This window comes from Eschrichtius robustus, chromosome 6, assembly GCF_028021215.1.
Source record: "Eschrichtius robustus isolate mEscRob2 chromosome 6, mEscRob2.pri, whole genome shotgun sequence".
Lineage (NCBI taxonomy): Eukaryota > Metazoa > Chordata > Mammalia > Artiodactyla > Eschrichtiidae > Eschrichtius > Eschrichtius robustus.
In genome coordinates, this window is record NC_090829.1 from 76,542,070 (window position 1) to 76,562,006 (window position 19,937).

General features: G+C 45.0%; 1 protein-coding gene across 3 annotated transcripts in view; it reads right to left on the reverse strand.

Annotated features, from left to right (window-relative positions):
* The window catches only part of LOC137766391 (kalirin-like), a 109,035-nt gene that overhangs the window by 49,257 nt on the left and 39,841 nt on the right, over positions 1–19,937 (reverse strand). Inside the window, exons 3-6 of one of the 3 annotated variants that reach the window (XM_068546595.1) lie at positions 18,776–18,880; positions 15,291–15,386; positions 5,410–5,540; positions 859–925 (exon numbers count right to left, since the gene is read on the reverse strand). In XM_068546595.1, the coding sequence (XP_068402696.1) occupies positions 859–925; positions 5,410–5,540; positions 15,291–15,386; positions 18,776–18,880 (399 nt within the window). The remainder of the gene's footprint in view (positions 1–858; positions 926–5,409; positions 5,541–15,290; positions 15,387–18,775; positions 18,881–19,937) is intronic. The other 2 variants (XM_068546597.1, XM_068546596.1) reach the window with 2 other exon arrangements.

The following is a 19,937-nucleotide window of genomic DNA, read 5'->3' on the forward strand; positions in this document are numbered from 1 at the left end:
GCACCTGCCAATCTTGCCTTATTGGTGGTTTTTTCTTTGTCCTCTTGGTAGCAAACTAGGGAAACATAGAAGCCCCAAGGTTTCACCTGCTTGACTTGCTTAGTGCCCATGGTGGCTCATAACTGAAGAATATATGTCTGTATATTCTTATATTTATGGTTAGAGATATATATATATATATATTTATAACTAGTATATATATTGGTTAGACACCAATGAAAAGCTCTGGAGACAATAACTTGGTCACCTAAAACAAGGTGAACTGGATTCAGGTCTAACTAAGAGGCTGCAACATTTGGGGCCCTACCCTCCTCTAAATCTCTCATAATATTTCAAGGGGAAAAGAAAAAAACTTACCTACATATTCTATTTGATCTACTACCATTTTTAGTTTCATCTCTACAAATACCCAGGGAGAGTAAAATACATACTGTCAAGTTAAATCACCATGGGGCCGGGATTTCCGGGGTGGCACAGTGGTTAAGAATCCTCCTGCCAATGCAGGGGACATGGGTTCGAGCCCTGGTCCGGGAAGATCCCACATGCCGCGGAGCAACTAAGCCCGTGTGCCACAACTACTGAGCCTGCGCTCTAGAGCCCGTGCTCTGCAACAAGAGAAGCCACCGCAATGAGAAGCCTGCGCACCGCAACGAAGAGCAGCCCCCGCTCGCTGCAACTAGAGAAAGCCCGCGCGCAGCAACGAAGATCCAATGCAGCCAAAAAGTAAACAAAAATAAATAAATAAACAAACAAACAAATAAATAAAACAAAACCAAAAAAAAACACCAAAGGGCCCAGGTAGGGTTCAATATGCCACTGGTTGGGTGACCACAGACCCGCCCTGGGCCATGTACTCACCTCTACCACAATCCCCAGATCCTTGACATAGTCTTTCTCTGTCTGTACCAGTTCATTCAGGACAAACCTGAGCAGGAGATTAAGAACAGTGAGGGTTCCTCTTCACTGTGAAGCAAGAAATCTTCACACTGAAGTTCACAGGAAAGTTACTTCGGCGTCTCTATGACAAGACCACCCAAACCCACGCTGGGCACCCTGGGGGAGGTGCTGGCTGGTGCCCTCTGGATGAGAGGCCCCCGCTGCTGAGGAGCTGAGGGCACCGGGGCTGAGAAGGCTTTCCCAGATGGCAGCGACAGCCAGAAGAACAATGCTCACAGCCCAGCATCTGTCTTCCTCTTCCTTATGCTTCCTCCTCCCTCACCTATAACTGAATAGTTGTACAGACACAAGGCAGAAGGAATAACAGTCACTTGGGCAAAACTGAGTTATGAGAGCTTCGAAGCCAAGGGATCAGCATGAGGCTTTTCCTCCTTTGTGTCAGCTCTGTTCTTTGCTTAACAAGAAGAGAAAGACATTTGTCTGATAAGCAACCTTTGGGCCTCAGAGACACTGTCATCAAGTGAAGTGCTTGAGATACAGAAGCTACAATTATTCAGATAGGCGTCTATGGTAACTGGCCTGCAAAAATCCCCCGTCAAGGCCAGAAAGGTTCCCTAATCACCCCTTTCAATGCGGCCACATCCCCATCCCCACCAGATGTGGGATTTAATCACGACGAGGACATTTACTTTCTTAATTTCTTTCTTGTTAATGATTTCTTCCTCTTAGAACATTTGCTTTTGTGCCAGTTGCTTCATCTGGCTTTTCTCAAGCTTATGAGAAGGTAAGTACTTAAGCCCTAGTGTATGTAGAAGGAAATACTGAGGCAGTATCGCCCAAGATGACAACGTGAGAAGCAGAGCTGGGATTGGAACCCAGTTGTACAAGAGTCCAAAGACTCTGCTCTTTCACTGTCGCCCGCTGCCTGGTTAAACTACTCAGACTGGCTCTCTGGAGTCCCTGAGGCGTCAAACCCAAACACTTCTTTCTTCCTGTCCAGACAGTAAAGAGCTGGACATAAAACACGTATGGCTGTGCACAGGGGCAGGGTAGGTGTACGCAGCTGAATGGAGTCTGATTTGTATTATCTAAGTTTGAAAGAGTTTAGCCCGGAGCCACACAACTGCATTTTTGACCCGAGTGGCAGAAGGGATCAAGTTCTAGGATGTCAAAGAGGGGCCCCAGCCCAAGGGTAGTAGCCGTTCTGAACCCAGGAAGCAATTCTTCTGAAATTCTTGTCCATACAGCACAGAGAAGCCACCGAATCCCCGGGCCTAGAGCCTCAGGGAGATGGGTTAACACAGGCTTCTTTATCAGCACGCCCAACACTTCCAACCAGCTCCCTCTCTCTGATACACACAATTATGTGTTTCAGGCCACAGGAAGGAACCAGCAAGGCCAAATAAAAGCATTTAAATGTATCTTTAGCATGGTCCGAGTTACCACTTGGAAGAAAGTGGTAGAAGAAAAACCACAGGAAAGTTAGAGTGGGAATTTGGGGCTAGAAGGGCCTTCTGGAGATGAAGTCCAGCTCTCTGCCTCTGGGTGGTATTTCTATGCTAAGCTACCTGCTGACATTGAAGGGTGTCTTGGGATTTCCAGCCTCTAGGGAAGAGAATTAGACTAGGTGCTGCCAGTGGACCTAGCATCTCCTCCCTTGAAGAGCTGATGAAAAACACTTGGAGAGATAATGACACATTAAAAGACATTCTGAAAAGGTACATAAAAGATTTATGCTACAGGCATCTCAAGGCAGTACACGATCAATTGCCAAATAAACTGAACTGACAATAAAGCAATTTTTTTCATGTTCAGTTCTTATGAGTAAAGGTTATTTACAAAGTAAATGTTATTCTTTGGTCCAACTAAACTTCTTCCAGCTACAGGTCAGACCTACTTCTGACCTCTGTCCTTCACAATGGTAGGGAATGGCTGGTCTTCCACAGAAAATCTCTTACAGCCTTTGCACTGGCTGTTGCCTGTGTCGAGAATACTTTTCCTCCATGGCTAAAGGTTAGTTCCTTACCTCCTTCTGGTCTTTGTGCAGACCACTTTGGTCAGAACCATTTAAAGCCGCAACATGGCCTCATCCGTACTCCCGATCTCCCTTACTATTTTTTCCTTTTTTTCCAGCTTCTAACATACTACATGATTTATTTTAAATTTTGTTTATTGTATGATTTCTCCCATTAGAATGTAAACGTGTCATGAGAGCATGGACTTTTCTTTTGTTGTTATTGTTTGTTTTATTCACTGCTGTATGCTAAGCACTTGGTACGTAACAGGTGCTCAACAAATATTTGTTGAATAAATGAGTGGCTAAAACTTGAAGACAATTAAGTCCATTCTTGGCTTTTTTCTTCTCCTGGACAAATAACTGTCTGTTTACATCTTCTCTCCATGGAGCTCTCATTAAACCTTTTGAGGGCTTACTGGGTTGAGTCTCAGTTCTCTATCCCTTCCCAGCCTCCAGCTTCACATGGTGTTTACAATTAAACACCTTCATATCCTCTCTTTCATCGTGACCATAAAGTATAGCAGAATAAGGGCAATATACAGTAAAAGGAATGACTCATTCTAACACCTGGATTTTTGGGACACTGCAGGATGTGGAAATATGTGGAGGAGGGTGAGAGAGTGAGAAGAGGGGGAAGAAATGAGTGAATTGGGTAAAAGAGGCAACAAACCTTTGGCTGTTGGAGCAAAATTAGACAATATCATGTCTGGAAGCAAGACAATGACTTAAATGACTGTTCATAGGCCCTTTTACAAGAGTAGAGATAAGCTTTGCCAAGGAACACCTGTCACCTTAAAGGTTACCTCCCTAATATAAGCTTTCACCTTCCTGGTATAAGTTTTGCTTTGGCTTGACAAGACTGGAACAGCAGCTCCAATCCTGCCTCATCTATGTAAAAACTGAAAAGCTAAGGAGAAGCAGCTTTGTACAAGTCCTAAGAAATTTCCCTTTGGGGATGGTATTTCTTTACCTCTATTCTATTCTTGGGGTTCCCCTGAGCACCCATAAAGTTAAGGGGGTAAATATGGAACCAGAGCACTTACATGACACTTGCTCATTTCCATTAGGAGGTGACAGCCCTGCTCTGGGGCCAGGCCCTAGCTATGATGTTTCCTTGGTAACAGTCATAAGTGGTCACTTTGTCTATCTGCAGGCAACAGAAGGACCTGGCCTCCTTTATTTTTGCTAATCTTCTTGTCTATGACCAGGCTAAAGGAGTGACGAGTTCAAGGCAGAAGGGTAGGCTAATTAGCAACAGGGCGGGACCTTTTCCGCCTGCCTATCCCATTCTCACTGTGCTTACCATCTCTCACACATCAAGCTATGTGCAAGACTCATCAGCAGCTCTGCGTGCAACACAGAGTGAAACCCTAAACAACAAAACTGAAGTTTTGGAGGGATTGCGGTTTTGCAGTAATGGTGTTGCTATCTTCTTGATCAAATCAAGTAACAGAAGATTGACTTAACATCACTGTAGATAACTCAAACCTTGGAAAACATATGGGTTCTTGTGAATGGACTGCAATGTGAATTGTATTTACCCCTAACCATTCGAAAAGTAAAGAGGTTCTCTTGGAACTCAGCCCACAGTGAAATAAGTCAGACAGAGAAAGACAAATACTGTATGATATCACTTATATGTGGAATCTAAAAAATAAAACAAACTAGTGAATATAACAAAAAGGAAACAGACTCACAGATATAGAGAACAAACTAGTGGTTACCAGTGGGGAGAGGGAAGGGGGAGGGGCAAGATAGTAGTAGGGGATTAAGAAGTACAAACTATTATGTGTAAAATAAATAAGCAAGGATATATTGTATAGCACAGGGAAATATAGCCAATATTTTATAATAACTATAAATGAAGTATAACGTTTAAAGTTTGTGAATCACTATGTTGTACACCTGTAACTTATGTGATATTGTACATCAACTGTATCTCAATTAAAAAAAATTGGGCTAAAAAAACCCCCCAAAAACAAATATTACTATATAAAAAAATTTTTTTTAAATAAATAAAACCGCTGGAGAAGGGGTGGAGCTAGAACCCAGTCTGGTAGCCCAACAGCTCCCTTTTCCTATACGTTACTTTCCTACATCTGGGGAAACGTTTCCTCAGATGAAACTCCATCAGACTTTCTAACACGGAGTCTTTGATATGGGGCCACAGTAATGGTCCCATAGTTCCCTGACCTTTGTTGTTTTCTTTTTTAGCAGTCTGTTTTAAATTTCTAACAGACTTGGTTACAACCACACTGTCAGTAACAGCCCCTATCTTACAGAAAATATTTCAGCTGAAAATCCTTAAAGTCAGTGCCAAATAGCTCGTTGTTGATCAATGTCACACTGTATAGACCGGTCACCTTTACTTAGAATGAATGGTGTCAATGGAAACACAGTGTGGGGAATCCTTAATTCTCCCCAAACTTCACAGGACCCCGTCCCTTGTCCATTGCACACACGTGCACCAGGCTGGAGTCTGGGGAAGCACTTACATCCTGCCTCTCAGGGCCTTGGCTTTCTGTTCTTCTTCCAGGTTTCTAGGAGGTGTGGGTGGGGTCATGCCCTCATTCAGGCAGCCTGTGGGGTCTTTCAAGCTCCCCCGGTACGAGCCTCCTTCCAGACTCTGAAAAGAGAAGAATGAATAGCCTCAGAGAAGTGTACATGGGAAAGTGGTCTGGAAGTCCTCGTGTCCCCCCAGCCCAGCCACAGCCAACTTAGTGGATCAGTAACCAAGGCTGTCCTCACCAAACTTCAGGGAAGCACCAGGAGGCCAGAGACTCCCATCTTCCTGCAGCAGGGAGCCCAGAGTCGCCACCTTCTCAGGCAATTAGGATGTGCTTGGTGTCAGGGGCCGCCAATTTCCCAGACATAACGAACACCGTCAAAGTGACTGATCTCTGGGTAAGAGCTCCAGACGTAAAGCTAATCATCGCAATTCTACACCAAACAAGCAGTGAGGAAAGAAAATCCTCACTCGTAGGACCACCAAATGTGAATTGACAAGGGGAGGGCAGTGATAGGAGAATTTCTTCAGTTAAATCATGTCTGTTAAATCAGCTACGATTTTCTTTGAAGAGGCCAATGAGATGTAGACAAGAAGAGGTAAACAGACTTAGCCTTTTCTAAAAACATCTTTGCTAAGGTTATTTACCAAGGGCTTTCTTTCATTTATTAATCCCTTTCATCTCTTTTAATTAAGGTGCTGCAGGACGAAGAAACAAGTTAAAGGGGCACTTCCCTGGTGGCGCAGTGGTTAAGAATCCGCCTGCCAATGCAGGGGACACGGGTTTGAGCCCTGGTCCGGGAAGATGCCACATGCTGCGGAGCAACTAAGCCCGTGTGCCACAACTACTGAACCTGTGCTCTAGAGCCTGTGAGCCACAACTAGTGAGCCTGCACGCCACAACTACTGAAGCCCGCACGCTCTAGGGCCTGTGCTTCACAACAAGAGAAGCCACTGTAATGAGAAGCCCACGCACCGCAATGAAGAGTAGCCCCGGCTCGCCACAGCTAGAGAAAGCCCGCGTGCAGCAACAAAGACCCAACATAGCCAAAAATAAATAAATAAAATAAATAAATTTAAAAAAAAAGAAAGAAAGAAAAGAAACAAGTTAAAGGGATTAATATGTTACTCTCGAAAGAGCTAAGGGTAAAGGATTCTAATCCTAGATCCTGGATGATTTTAAGTGAGACAGATAAAATTGTTCCATGCTTCAGTTTTTCTCAATTTTCAAGTTGGGTCTCTCCTTTCTACAGATTTTTAAGGAAAAGTCAGAGACAATAGGTGTACAACTCCTTGAAAAATTAAAAATGCTCTACAGTGGTGGGTTTCCCCCACTGCCCCCATGGATGGAAGTATTAACAATAAGGATGCTAAAAAATGGGGTCAATCTTAACATTTTTATAAGCGCTGTAGAAGAAAGAGCACGCAGCTTAGCATTTCATTATGCAAACTGGCAGAAACCATGTGGATAAACAGTAAGACTGGAGACCAAGGTCAAGGTGGGCAAATGGAAAACAAATATGGGAGAGGAATCCAAACTATCCACACGAAACGACTGTCTACTACAGCCACTGTTGTAGGAAAAGGAAAGGCTTTACTTTAGCAGTCTTTGAAAACATCAGCCCTAAGGTTAAAGTCACAAAGATCAAGAAGTGCCCCCAAAGGTAGTAGGAGCAAAAGGCTTCAGCATGGTCTTAAACAACCCATGCTTGGAGTATCTGTCATAAACTAACTTAGCTGCTGTATTTCAACATAGGCTGAATAGAGGTAGGAAAAGTCCAGGTAAACAAAACAAAAAGTGAATGAGGTGACCAATGGGCCATTATATGAGAACAGGTGGGGATTATTAGAATTGGAGGCTGAAAAACTTAAAGCTGAGATGTCAACCTTCTTTTCCCCCACTCCATCCCCAAATCAACAGCCTGTGCCAAGGGCCAAACATGAATTTGTTACCAACACTAGAACCCAGCATTAAGAGGACAGGGTCTTCAAGCTCGAGAGAGAGAATTTCTTTTAACTTGACATGAAGGTATCTCACAGAACAAGTAATCAACCGTGGAAGCTGTCATCCAGAGAAGCAGCCTAGGCTAAAAATATAGAAAAGTCAAGAAGAGTTTAGCTAAATTTATAGATTCAGGATCTGCAACCAGTTATTAAGGAAGTGAGTGTTTGGTGCTGAGGTTTGACAAGCCACCGGACAGACAGGCTTTCCAACGACATGTGACATGTCCCCTGGTGCCATCACCAGAGACAGGCTCCCCAGGCAGATGGACCCAGCTGGGGACTGATCCAATTACAAGCCTTTTACTTCCCCTCCCACTGTCCCCACTGTCCTTTTCTAGTCTTTGTTCTGTAGCTTGTTGGCTGGCAGGGTGCTGGCTGCAAGGCGTGGGAAACAGGCTTACATCTCTGCTACAAGGCCCTTCCGTGGACCATCCATCTTGGCGTGGTCCACTCTCAACTCTTCTACAGAATGAAGGACATCTGAGGAGTCCAAAGTGTCACACAGGGAGATATGTTCCATCTCCTCTTGCCCAACCTGTTATATGAGCAAAGAAGCCCAAGTTATCTCTGGGGAAGGACTCTCTGGGATGGAGTTGAGGAAGGCAGAGGCAGTGAGAGAGGAAGAAGAGGGAAATATAGGGTTTGGCTAAGCTGTATGTTAGCTGTCCCAAATAATGGCATTGGCTATAAATACTTATAATAATTCAAGAGTGATTCCTTCTGAGGACCTGGCTACCTGTGCTAGAGTTGGGATACGAGGTCCCAGCCAAGGGCAACTATGGGTGACCTGCAATTGTCTGTGCTGCTCCTTGGGGGACATGGGCAGTGATGGCTGGTTGATGAGTGGTGGGCTGTGCTGCCCAGGGAGGACTTCTGCCCTGTCTGGCGCTCAGGGCCACAGCAGTCTCAGCAGACAAAGGAAAAGGTGTGCAAAGGGGGAAGCAACAAATGTTGCAAGTGGGTGCTCCTAGAGCTGGTGCCACGTCAGGCAACAGAAATGCAAATAGGATTCAAAAAAGAAGATGAAGTGTGGAGGAAGGCTACTGCCACAATAAAAATGAACACACTTCCTGTCAGCTCGATCTTGGACCACATACCCATAAAATGCCCTTCCTCTGGGCTCCTATAAGCACCCTTTACACACCCCCTGAACAGCATTTATTACATAGCGTTATGACTGATTTGCTTGTACTTAAGCAAATATTTACTGCGTTTCTACCATGTGCTGAATACTTACAAAGTGCTGGAGAAATGAAGATGGATAAGACATGGTTCCCTGCCCACCAAAATCTAAGCTACAATGGGTGTTCTTCTAGGTAGGAGGGGTACTATGGGGAGGATGGAAAAAAGGAGCAGGCAGCTCTATGATGGGACAGGGAGGGAAGGGAAAGGCTTAATGCAAGAGGCAATGCTTGAACTGAGTACTGAGAAATGGGAAGGATTTCACTGGATACACCAATGGAAGGGTGATCCAGGCAGGAGGAGCACTGTAGCTAAAGGATCAAGTTGAGAAGCTACACAGGGCAGCCCGGGAAGCTGAAGGCCACCTGGTATAGGTAGGATGCAGAGTGTGAAGTAGGGGGAGAGGGGGATTAGCAAGTAACTGTGTGTTATGTGAGCTGGGGGGAGTGGGTACTAGGGAAAGAAGAAGTAGGGAGTGAAATAGATGACGCTGGAGAAGGATGCAGAGATCAGATCATCAGAAGGCTTGTGTGTAGCATATAATCTGCAAAAAACCCAAATCATTATGCTGAACACCTGAGACTAACACAAGATTGTAAATCAACTATATTTCAATTAAAAAAAAAAAAAAGAAGTAGAGACTTTACCTTCTAAGACCAATGATGGGAGAATTTTAAGCAGGAAAGTAACATGATTGGATTTAAGTTTTAGAAAGATCAGTCTTAATGCTCCTAAGAGCTTTTCATGACCTGGGAAAATGTATCTGATATGACAGTAAAGGAAAACAGGACTTAAGTTTTATATACTCTATGATTAACTACCTTATTTTAAAAATATCTAAATTTCAACACTGACTATGTCTAGATGATATTATGAGATACAATTTGTGTTTAAATTCTTGTCATTTTTCCAATTTTTCTTAAACGAGCATATAACGCTTTTATTACAGAAAAGAACTATTAAAAGTTTTTTTAAAAAGGAAAAACGAAAGAAAAGCAAGATCCCTCCAGCAGTCATGTGAAGAGACGTCAGGCTGAAATCAGGGAGGAAATGTTGCAACAGTGCAGGCAGGAGAGGATTTTAGAGCATCAACCCTTGACTGTGAGCTCCATTAAGGAAGGTTCTGTGCTGGCAGGACTGGCACATAGTAGGACTCCAAGAATTTATTGAATGAAACTCAAAGAGTTTTATATGAAACTTTTATATGAAACCTCTCGGTCAAAGCTCATCTGATAAAACAACAGTCAGGGTGCTGATCCAGCACCACCTACCACAACCAACCCCTTACCTGTCCCACCCTTTTACACAAATTAGCATAAAATCTCTTGACAAAAAGTATTAGATCTTAGTCATTCCCAGGCAACTTGGGGGTAAGTGTAGGGAAGACATTTTATAGTAGAAAAACTGAAATCTGGATTTTCCAGGCAAATGACATTACAGGTTTGTGACTTTGGGTTAAAATTTTTTGTTGGATATCTAAACTATTCCATTTTAACAAGCTCAGGAATCTTTTCCACAGAGGGATGCCAGAGGAACTCAGTTCCTGAAAGCATACATCTACATATTGGATATGATGGGGGGTCATTATTTCCTCCCGTCTGGACAATGAACTTCTGTTAACTCTACTTTACCTTTGACAGAGCAAGCTGATTCATCTAAAGGAGAGCAAAACACACACACAAATGCAGCCTTGCCCTAGCCATGTTCTGTGGCCCACAGGCTGACCTAGGGAGGTGAATGCTGTCAAAGTAGGAGAACCAGAGGGCAGGAAGTCTTGCTGAAGCAGGTAGGACTAATTCTCAGGATGCCAGGCCAGCAGGTAGAATGAACAAGAGCTCAGTCCTGGCCAGTCCCTTCCCTAAAGATTTTCAGGATTTTCAGCCAAGGGTCTGTAAGTGCCATCCTGAGCCCAGTAAACTACTGTGATGTGCCACCTGAGGACCAGAGCTCAGGGAGGAGGCTTTCTTTTTAGAGGCCTAAACATTCATCTCAGGCAGGTGATGGAATCCTGGGCTGTTTAGAAACACACTAGATTCCCATACGTCCAGGAATCTCTTGCTTCTCAAACTTGAGGAATAAAGCCAAATTACATAGATTGCGAAGCTATTATCCTGCAACATTCACCCAACCACGGATCTATTGACTGACAAATACTGTGTCCCTGTGTTAAGGGTGTGACTACAGAAGATAAAGTATGACTGGTTCCCTTTCCCTGTTCTTCACAATGCAAATGAGCTAAGAGCTAACACTTGTGGTATGCTCACATATCAGTTTACAAAGTGCATTCACACCTTACTCAGTCTTCAACATAACTCTCGAGATAAGATTCAGGTGGACAGAATCATCGTTGATAAGTGAGATAAAAGAGAGGCCCAAGTAGGTGAAGTAACTTGCCCAGGGCTACACAGTAAGTAGCAGAGGCAGGACTAACATCTAGGTCTTCTGATTCCTTATACACTCAGCACCACCACCGCCAGTTCCCATGTCTAGGAAAAACTTTATTAAAAATCACACGGGAAAAGCAGGGGGAGCCTTAGTCCTGGCTTAGAGTTAAAGACAATACCTTAATACAAAACCCAGAAAAAGGGCTTCCCTGGTGGCGCAGTGGTTGAGAATCTGCCTGCCGATGCAGGGGACACGGGTTCGAGCCCTGGTCTCGGAAGATCCCACATGCCGCAGAGCAACTAGGCCCGTGAGCCACAACTACTGAGCCTGCGCGTCTGGAGCCTGTGCTCCGCAACAAGAGAGGCCGCGATAGTGAGAGGCCCGCGCACCGCGATGAAGAGTCGCCCCTGCTTGCCGCAACTAGAGAAAAGCCTTCGCACAGAAACAAAGACCCAACACAGCCAAAAATAAATAAATAAATAATTAAAAAAAAAAAAAACCCAGAAAAAGTATTTGAGCTCTCTTTGGGGGGAGGTGGGTGGGCATGCTCTCTTGGCAAACAAAAGCACTGATTAAAGACCAAGGCTGGCAGGTGAGACCTCAGAAGTATCCATTAATGCCCAGAGGGACTCGCCAAAGGAGTTTCCGGGGGTCTTCGGGGTTTTCTCTGCACTGCAGGTGAGTGGGGAACCGCTGTCCTGGTTGCCTTAATAGCAGCTTTCCAGCAGGAGAGATCACAACTGCTGGAGGCCACAGCCTTGGCACAGTCATAACCACGTGACCATACAGCACCAAGGGCAGCTTTGGGACTCAGGGACACAAGGGATCTTATGGCTTCTGGGTGGAGCCGGGGGGCCAAATGATTTATGTTTTCTTTCTTTTATTTTTGCTGACAAAGCAAGAGACTTTATTGGAAAGGTGCACCCAGGCAGAGAGCAGCAGGGTAACGGAACCCAGGAGAACTGCTCTGCCACGTGACTTGAAGTCTCAGGTTTTATGGTAATGGGATTAGTTTTCGGGTTGTCTCTGGCCAATCATTTTGACTCAGGGTCCTTCCTGGAAATGATTTCTAACTACAGCATTTAGTGCCATCTCTTGAGCAACCAAAATAGAAATCAGAAAGAATCTAAGCCCTAGATATAAAAGTCCAAGTATGCCAGATGCTCCTGTAACATTTCCAGATTCTGTAAATTGGGAAGGACCTTATTAGCTCTTCTTATACTGAACTAATTTCCACCCACAGGTTCTGCCCTCTGGAGCAACCAAGAGTGAGACCAGCCCTTCTTTTCCACAGCAGTGCTCAATTATTAGAAGACAGCTCTCGTGTGTCTTCTCTCTCCTAACTTCTTCTCCCCATTCTTAACCCCAGTTTCTGCAACTCTCCATCAAATTACATGGACCACATGGTATTGGTTTCCTCCTCCAGGGAGGGCCCTTCCACTGAGTTCAAGAGCATTTTAGAACGCCAAGTTCAGAACCCAATACATGACTCCACACAACTCATGACAGGCATGGTCTGAAGAGCTTTGAGTACAATGGGGCTATTACACCCCTGGATCTGTACGTTGTACTTTCATTAATCCAGCCTGTGACCACACTGGCTATTCGGGCAGCTGGAACACTCTTGTACTTACAGTCAAATAAAAACTCCAGAACTTTTACAGGCTCTAGATCTTATCCTCTTCTAAGCTAGAGAGCTCATGAGAAATAGGCATACCAGTCTCGGAGGTGAAGACGGAACTCCGTATTCTCAAACACGGCTGAGGAAACAACCAACTACTGGTGCTCCGTCACTACCCCACAGTGGGTACGTATTGAGATGGGAAGACAGAGAAAGTAGAGGAAAGGAGAAAGGATCGAATTTTGGTTAGAAGATTATGAGAAATCAGACTACTGCTCTTGCGTTCCTTTCCGTGACATACACTTGGTTTTTTACGTTTGGCCAAAGAAATCTCTATAATTCTGGGTTCACTGCAGGTCCTCAAGAAGTAGCTAGTGGTGGAAGAAAAAGTTAAAGCCCTTATTATGGTAAAACCACCACCGAAAGGCCATTCATCCAATAGCCATTTGTAAAGAGCCTGTTACAGGGCCGATCAGCTCCAGCATTATCCTACACTCCCTCTACTCTGGGACATTGGCTCTAATGGGACTTCTCAACACCTGTACTCACATGTTTAACACCTGACCCATGGATCACACAAACTAGAGGCCCACTGAGGTGCCCAACAGTAGCAGTAAGTGAGTAGTAGCAGGAGGAAAATGGTAATCCAAAATATGAAAAATATAGACTTCTAGAAACAAGTGTTTACTGATGTAAACACTTCCCTGGGCTGGCCAGGGAAGCTCTTGTGGAGACATGAGGTCTGAGTGGGACCTTGAGGGGCTGTTATACTTTAGACAAGCAAAACTAAGAAGGAGAACATTCCAGAGAATTGGGGTGGTATGAACAGAAACTTGGGGGGAGGAAAACCAAATGCACGTTTGGGGACAGTGAAGAAAACAATTTAGTTGGAGCTGAGTTCATCGCCCAGAATAATACATGGATGTTGGGAAGGTAAGTTGGAGAATAGGCTGCAGAACATTAGACTACTAGGTAAGTGTGGACTTTATGGGCTGGGGATTTCCAAACTTTGATTATATACTTCAATTAGTAAACACAATTTTGGTCATCCACTCCCCAAACATGTAATTTATTTATAAATTATATTTCTGTACTCCTGTATTACCCTTATGTACATAATAAAACATACACAAAACCATTTTAAAATGATGAGTTAAAGAGATTCTAATATTTTGTTCCAGCACCTCAAAAAACCATCTTGGGTACTTCGAGTCTCCCCCACATTGGAGACCATCGTCGTGTAGGCAAGAGGGAGACAGGAAGCCCTCACCGAGGAGGGAGCCAATCATGGGAGCCTGAGGCCGGGAGGCAGATGGTGGGGAGAAGGATTAAGCAATGGCTACTCTGGGCATGAGGTCAGGGCCCATGCTCAGGTGGTGAAAGAGAAAATGCAAAAAAAAGGGATGATTTTTTAAGGAAAAACAATTTTAATGGTTATTTGCAGAATGAAGAGGGTGTACGGGTCAGTGTGGAGAGGGATGGAGAGGTAGTGAGGAGTGGTCAGGGAGATAGGCTTCGAGAAGTCAATGCAGCACCCATGAGAGCACTCAACTCCCTGCCGTGGGACAGGGAAAGATGGAAGGAAAAGGCATGACCTTCAGGAGTTTGACACTAGCACTAAAAATACCAGCTAACTTTTTTTTTTTTTTAATTAGTAAGAAACATTAGAAAGAAAAGAAGAAGGTCATATGTGTGAAATTTCATTGGTCCTCTATAAGCTAGGATATTTGAAAAGAGAGTTACTGTAATCAAAATTATGATCAGGCAGCTTTCCCTAGAGAGTATCCATCATTTTCAAGTGGAGAAGGGTTTAAACGGCGCTGATGGACAGGACTGCCCAACAGAAGTCTGGCAGAAGCACAGACATTTATCCTAACGAGAGCTGCAGGAAAAACCAGATGAGTGACATGGATGAGAGCAAAGGAAAGGAAAATGCTTCAGATTGTCATCCTGTAGTGATACACTCAAATGTAAAAATATGGGAGGGGAGGAACAGCCCTATTCAAATGAGCTAGCCAAAAAGGAGCTCTTTCACCAGCATGATGCCAAAACCCTGAACGAGCTCAGACTCATAACCCTTCCCTCCAATGGTCTGATTTGTCCAGGAGACAGTCACAAGCTAGACCAGTTTTCACTGACGTACGTTCAGGATGGGGATATGCACCATCTCCCTTAATTTCTTGTGATGAGGTGTCCACACACTTTTGCCCATCGCCCTTTATCATCAGCAACCTCCTTTTGCAAGACTTTGCAAGCTAGAAGACTATCTGAGGTCCCCGAATAAAATTACCCAGTGCTTTCAAAGATCCAATCCATGTTCTGTGTCTTGGCAGCAAAGTCAGCTTCAGGGCTAACCGGACACACATCAGCCACTGCCCAGAGGCCATTGTCCCGTAGGCCAGTGGACCAGGCTTATAAGGAGGCTATTTTGTTTTGGATACTTTTCACCTTTCATCAATGTCACAAACCCAAAAGGACCTGTTAATTGCCCATGCTCATCCCCAAACAAAGCCAAAAAGGACTTTGGGGTGTAGCTTTTTAGAAGCCATCACTAGCTGAAAACAATCCTACAGGAGGAATGAGGACAGGTGCAAAGGAGAACATGGCAGATAGAGGTCAGGCCCAGGGAGCCGCATGGAGGTGAAACACGCAGAACTGCCTCCAGGACCCACACTTACCAGCTTGCTTTTGACCAACTGTTCTATTGCACTGACAAGGTCTGCAGCAGTAGGTACTTCGGTGGAAGCCTGCCGGGCTGCTAGCAAAGAGGAGGACTGCAAGACATTGAGCAGCAAAGGAAAAGCAGATTAGCGAGGAATGAGGAACAGCAGTTAGGAAGCAACACAGCAAGTCCACAGCTTAAGGCAGGCAAGGGAGGCAAAGCTCTCTGTTTAGAGGGAAGAGATGACAGAGGGAGATGGGGGTAGTGTGGGCGTGGGGCAGCGAAGCAGGGGTGGGACGAAGCTCTTTTTAGTCAGAGGAGCTAAAGGAGCTGAGGGGAGGGGTCACTGAGTTCCCAGGAGGCCAACAGGGAAGGGCGGCAGCCACTGACAGCAAGGGGGGAGGGGGCAGACAGGATTCTGGCCACTACAGGGCTGCCCACTGCTGTTCCAGGAAATGAGGGGGTCAATAAACCGAGCCTCGAGTGTGTCCAAAGAAGAGAAACTGTCCTTACTTGACTTAGATGTAGATCTTCAGCATAGATTGTCACCATGTGTCAAGCAGAAATGCTAGGAGCAGGGCACTTGGAGACCAGAAACCGCCACCCCATTCACACACTCGCACACACACACACACTCACACACTCACACACACTCACACACTCACACACACACACACTCCTCCACAAACACTGCTGCTTCTGGTAAGGCCCCCGAACTGCAGCACTAGGGACATAACAAAGGGCTTCAGCAGGGCTTGTGCGGCTCATGCTGGAGCAACCAGGCACTACCCTGTTCACAGTGAAAGGAGGCTCAAGCCCAGGGCCTTCCTCCTTCCCTCACACCAGCAAGAAGGACTGGTCCAGGGCACTGTTTGGTCAACGGTTTGGGCATTCCTGCTCATGGAGGGGCAGTGTTTTGTTTTTTTTCTTCCTACTCCTACTTGAGAAGAAATTGGAAGAGAAACAGTTGACCCTGTGTAAGCTTTAACCCACCCCAGGCTTCAAAACAGAGGACAATGGAGTACCCAGGGCCCAGGACGCATGGGCACAGTGACCGTGGGAGTAGAACGCTGGACATCCTGGCCAGGCTCAGGCTTCAAGTCTGTCCCTTAAGTTATGGGGAAGAATTTCTAAAAGGAAGCTTCTTGTTGTCTAATCTAAGACTTACTTTAGGTAAGTCTTTGCTTCTGAAATGGGCTAAAAAAAATCAAATGAATGTAAGTAAGAGAAAGCAACACTTTTCCTCTCCTGGGGAAAGCAGGAAAATAACTTAAATCTCTTTGGAAATCCAAGTTATCTACTTTTTGGATCTAGTAATTCTACCTCTGGGCACTTATTCCAAGGACAGAAGTCAAAAGAACAAATGCTGTATGTACCAAGTGATCTGTAGCAGTATTACCCAGAGTAGCAAAAATTGGAAACAATCCAGGATATCCCCAAACAGGCTGGTCAAGCAAATTACGATACATCACATAAGTGAAATACTCCTCAGTTATTAAAATTATAGTTATGAAGGTAAAATTAATAAGATTTTAGGAAATATGAAACATTATTAATATTTAATTTATAAATATTAAAAATATAAAACAATGAACACATCATATGCCTATTATAATTATAAAAATAAAACATACATGCATATGAACAAATAGAAGGAAACAGAATTAAAGTAATTGCACAACACTAGAATGGGTGAACTTTTAGAAATTCCTTTTACACCACTGTAAAAATTATTTTAATGAATCCCAACTCCATTTGCTAGAAATTCTGAAGCTCATCCCACTCCCAAATATTCCAGAAAAACACATGTTCAGAAACCAAACAGCAGGACTGAGGAGGTTCACGTGTCTAAAAAGGGGCCAATGCCATCTGCCCTAACCCTGGCCAAGCAAAGGGCTACACAGATGTCTGGGGGTGAATCCGCATTCTCGGTTAAAAATTATCCAGAAACAACATAACATCCTTTCCCCAAAACAAACCGTGCTTGAGGGACTTGAGGGGGAGGGTTCGTGACCTCTCCTTATCTTATGTAAGCTGGCACTTCCATGCGAAGGGCGGTGTGGGATGGCAGATAATGTGACCTGAGTGCCCTGCTCCCCACACACACTATCACTGTTTCTAGAACATTTTACAACAGGCCTCTGGGAACACAGCAGGTTGGTCCTCGTTCCCACCTCAAGGCGAAGCACAGGCATTTCTGCCTCTGGGGATCCAGGATGGGCATCATGCCATGCTTCCTCTACTTCTCTTCCCAGCAGTCCAGAGACAGAGCCTTAGGAGGGGCCGTAACCATGTGCTTCTCTGGGTGAGTCACAGAAGGGGCAGCGACCACATCTTAGTCATGGACCTGTTCCTGGAAAATGTCCCTCTAGCTTAGCACAGAGGAAGACCTCAACTAATGTCTGGGGGCCACCGATCCAAAATGCAAAGCAGAGAGAATTCAAACAAGATGTGGGATATCACCAGAAACACTGAAGCAACTGCATCAGTACTTCCTGAGTTGTATCCCGGGTGGCGCTGTGAAGGTTTGCTCCCTGCCCGTGCGTGCTGGGCCCACCGCCTCGGAAGGGGCTGCTGACTGCAGGGCAGAGCACTGGAGAGCACAAGGAGACCCCAGGGGGACAGCTAACCACCGCTAGCAGCACAATAAAACGACACTCCGGAAAGCAAATGGGAAGGACAATCAAAAACTGAAACCACCACCTCAGCCTCCAGAGTCCTCCAGGACAGCGACGCTGAGAGAAGCAAGAGAAACACAATGAAGTGACAGCACAGTTAGGAAGGCCAGTGATGGAGCACACAACGAAAGCAGGGACCTACCCGAGCCTCAGCTCAGTACCAGGAAGCACATTCAACCTGAGCCTCTGCTCCAGAGCAATCGGGGTGATGACCGTGCACTCAGAGCCTTGGTGGACATTCACATTTCAGACACCAGAGAGTCTCTGCAGGCCAGTGAGCCAGACAATTTTGCAAATCAAAGTACTGAGGCAACCTGGCATGTTAGGTTTGTCCAACTTTGACAAAACCTCCCCTTAGCAGCCATCTCCATCCCTCATGCTTTGTTTGCACTGGGCTTGACTGGAAGTTACCATGATTTGGATTTTAGAGTTGAGGATGAGGAAAACAATCAACTAAAACATCGGTTGAACAACAAAATGATCATGACCTAGAACCACCTTGGATTCCTCTTCGAGACAATAGTTCTTTTTGGGATCTGCTGCTTCCAAAGACAGAGCCATTACCCTTCATCAACAGGACGAGATACTAGGCAGATTTCCACTTTGAGTATTTTACACCCACCCCTGTACTGCCCAGAATGAAGTCAGACCTCCAGGGTTGGGGGAGGGGACCCCTCACCGACACAGATGGAATCTACATCACCTCGGGTTCATGCGGCATAAGAGATAACAAGGGAGAGAGAGTGTTACTACCCCTGACACACACAAAAAACGAAATCACGTGTTTCACACATGGCTCTTCCAAGTGAGAAAGAAGTCCTACCATCTCGTCCTGCGTGGGGTCGTTGTCAAAGATCTTCATAGGTGGAGGGAGGGGTGTGTGTGACTCTTCATCTGGCTCATCTTCACCCCAACCTTTCTTGCTCTTCTAGAACAAAAGAGCAGCATTAGTCACTGTTTCCTATAGTTAAAGATGCCAGTTGGTTCAGGACGTGGGATTTTTAGAAAAGAAACATATAAGATACCCTCCTCTCTCAACACACTCCTATTTTTTTCAGTTTCAGGGTCCTCCTTTGTGGAATGGGCACACCTACTTATCTCAAAAGGACAATGAGGTCCAGATGGTGGAAAACACACACACACACACACACACACACACACACACGAAAAACATCTACTTTATCGATTAGCCACGAAAAGCGAAAGCTGAGAGAGTGGTTGGAGAGAAACTAACTTTTAAGTTTACGAAGGACTCAAACCACAATCTAAATATCACCAGGCTCTACTGCCATTCAGAGGGAGAAAAGGCAGACAGTATAAAACTACAAAGAGAGTCCGGTTTCACATCAAGAAGAATTTCTTAGCCATGTCAGTGACTAGAGTAGGTTAGTTTGCCAGATAAAAGAATTATCTCATTCCCCAACCAAATACCCACTATATTTTGATCACAGAATCCCAGTTTTGGAAGGGATATAAGAGGTCGTTGCCCAGTCTGACCTCTCAGCCAACACAGGTCTCTCCAACTGTTATGTGAGGTCATACAGTCTCCCAAACCTTTCCAGTACGGGTGTTCGTTTTCATGAAGCCCCATTTCATCACTGGTTGAGCTCTCATTAAAGGCTGCAACCTTGGCTACTGTAAACCTTCACCCGTTAATCATAATTCTCCCTTCTGGAGCAACCAGGAGTTGTCTACTCCCTTTATAAACGCCACTGCTCAACATACTCGAAAACAGCCCTCATCTCCCAAGATAGTCTTCTGTTTTCTAGGCCTAGCAGGTTTAATGCAGTCTTTAGTAGAGGCTGGGGACTTGGTGACCAGCTGGCTCCCCATGGGCCCAGACATGCATCTCCAAATCTGGCAGAATGGTGTCTGTCTGCTGGATACTCTAGGTGCCAGTCTCTAAACCGGTCACAAATCAAACTGGCAATGTCTTTTTTTTTTCCCTATTGTTTTGATTTGTTTTTAATTTTCTTTTTAGATTG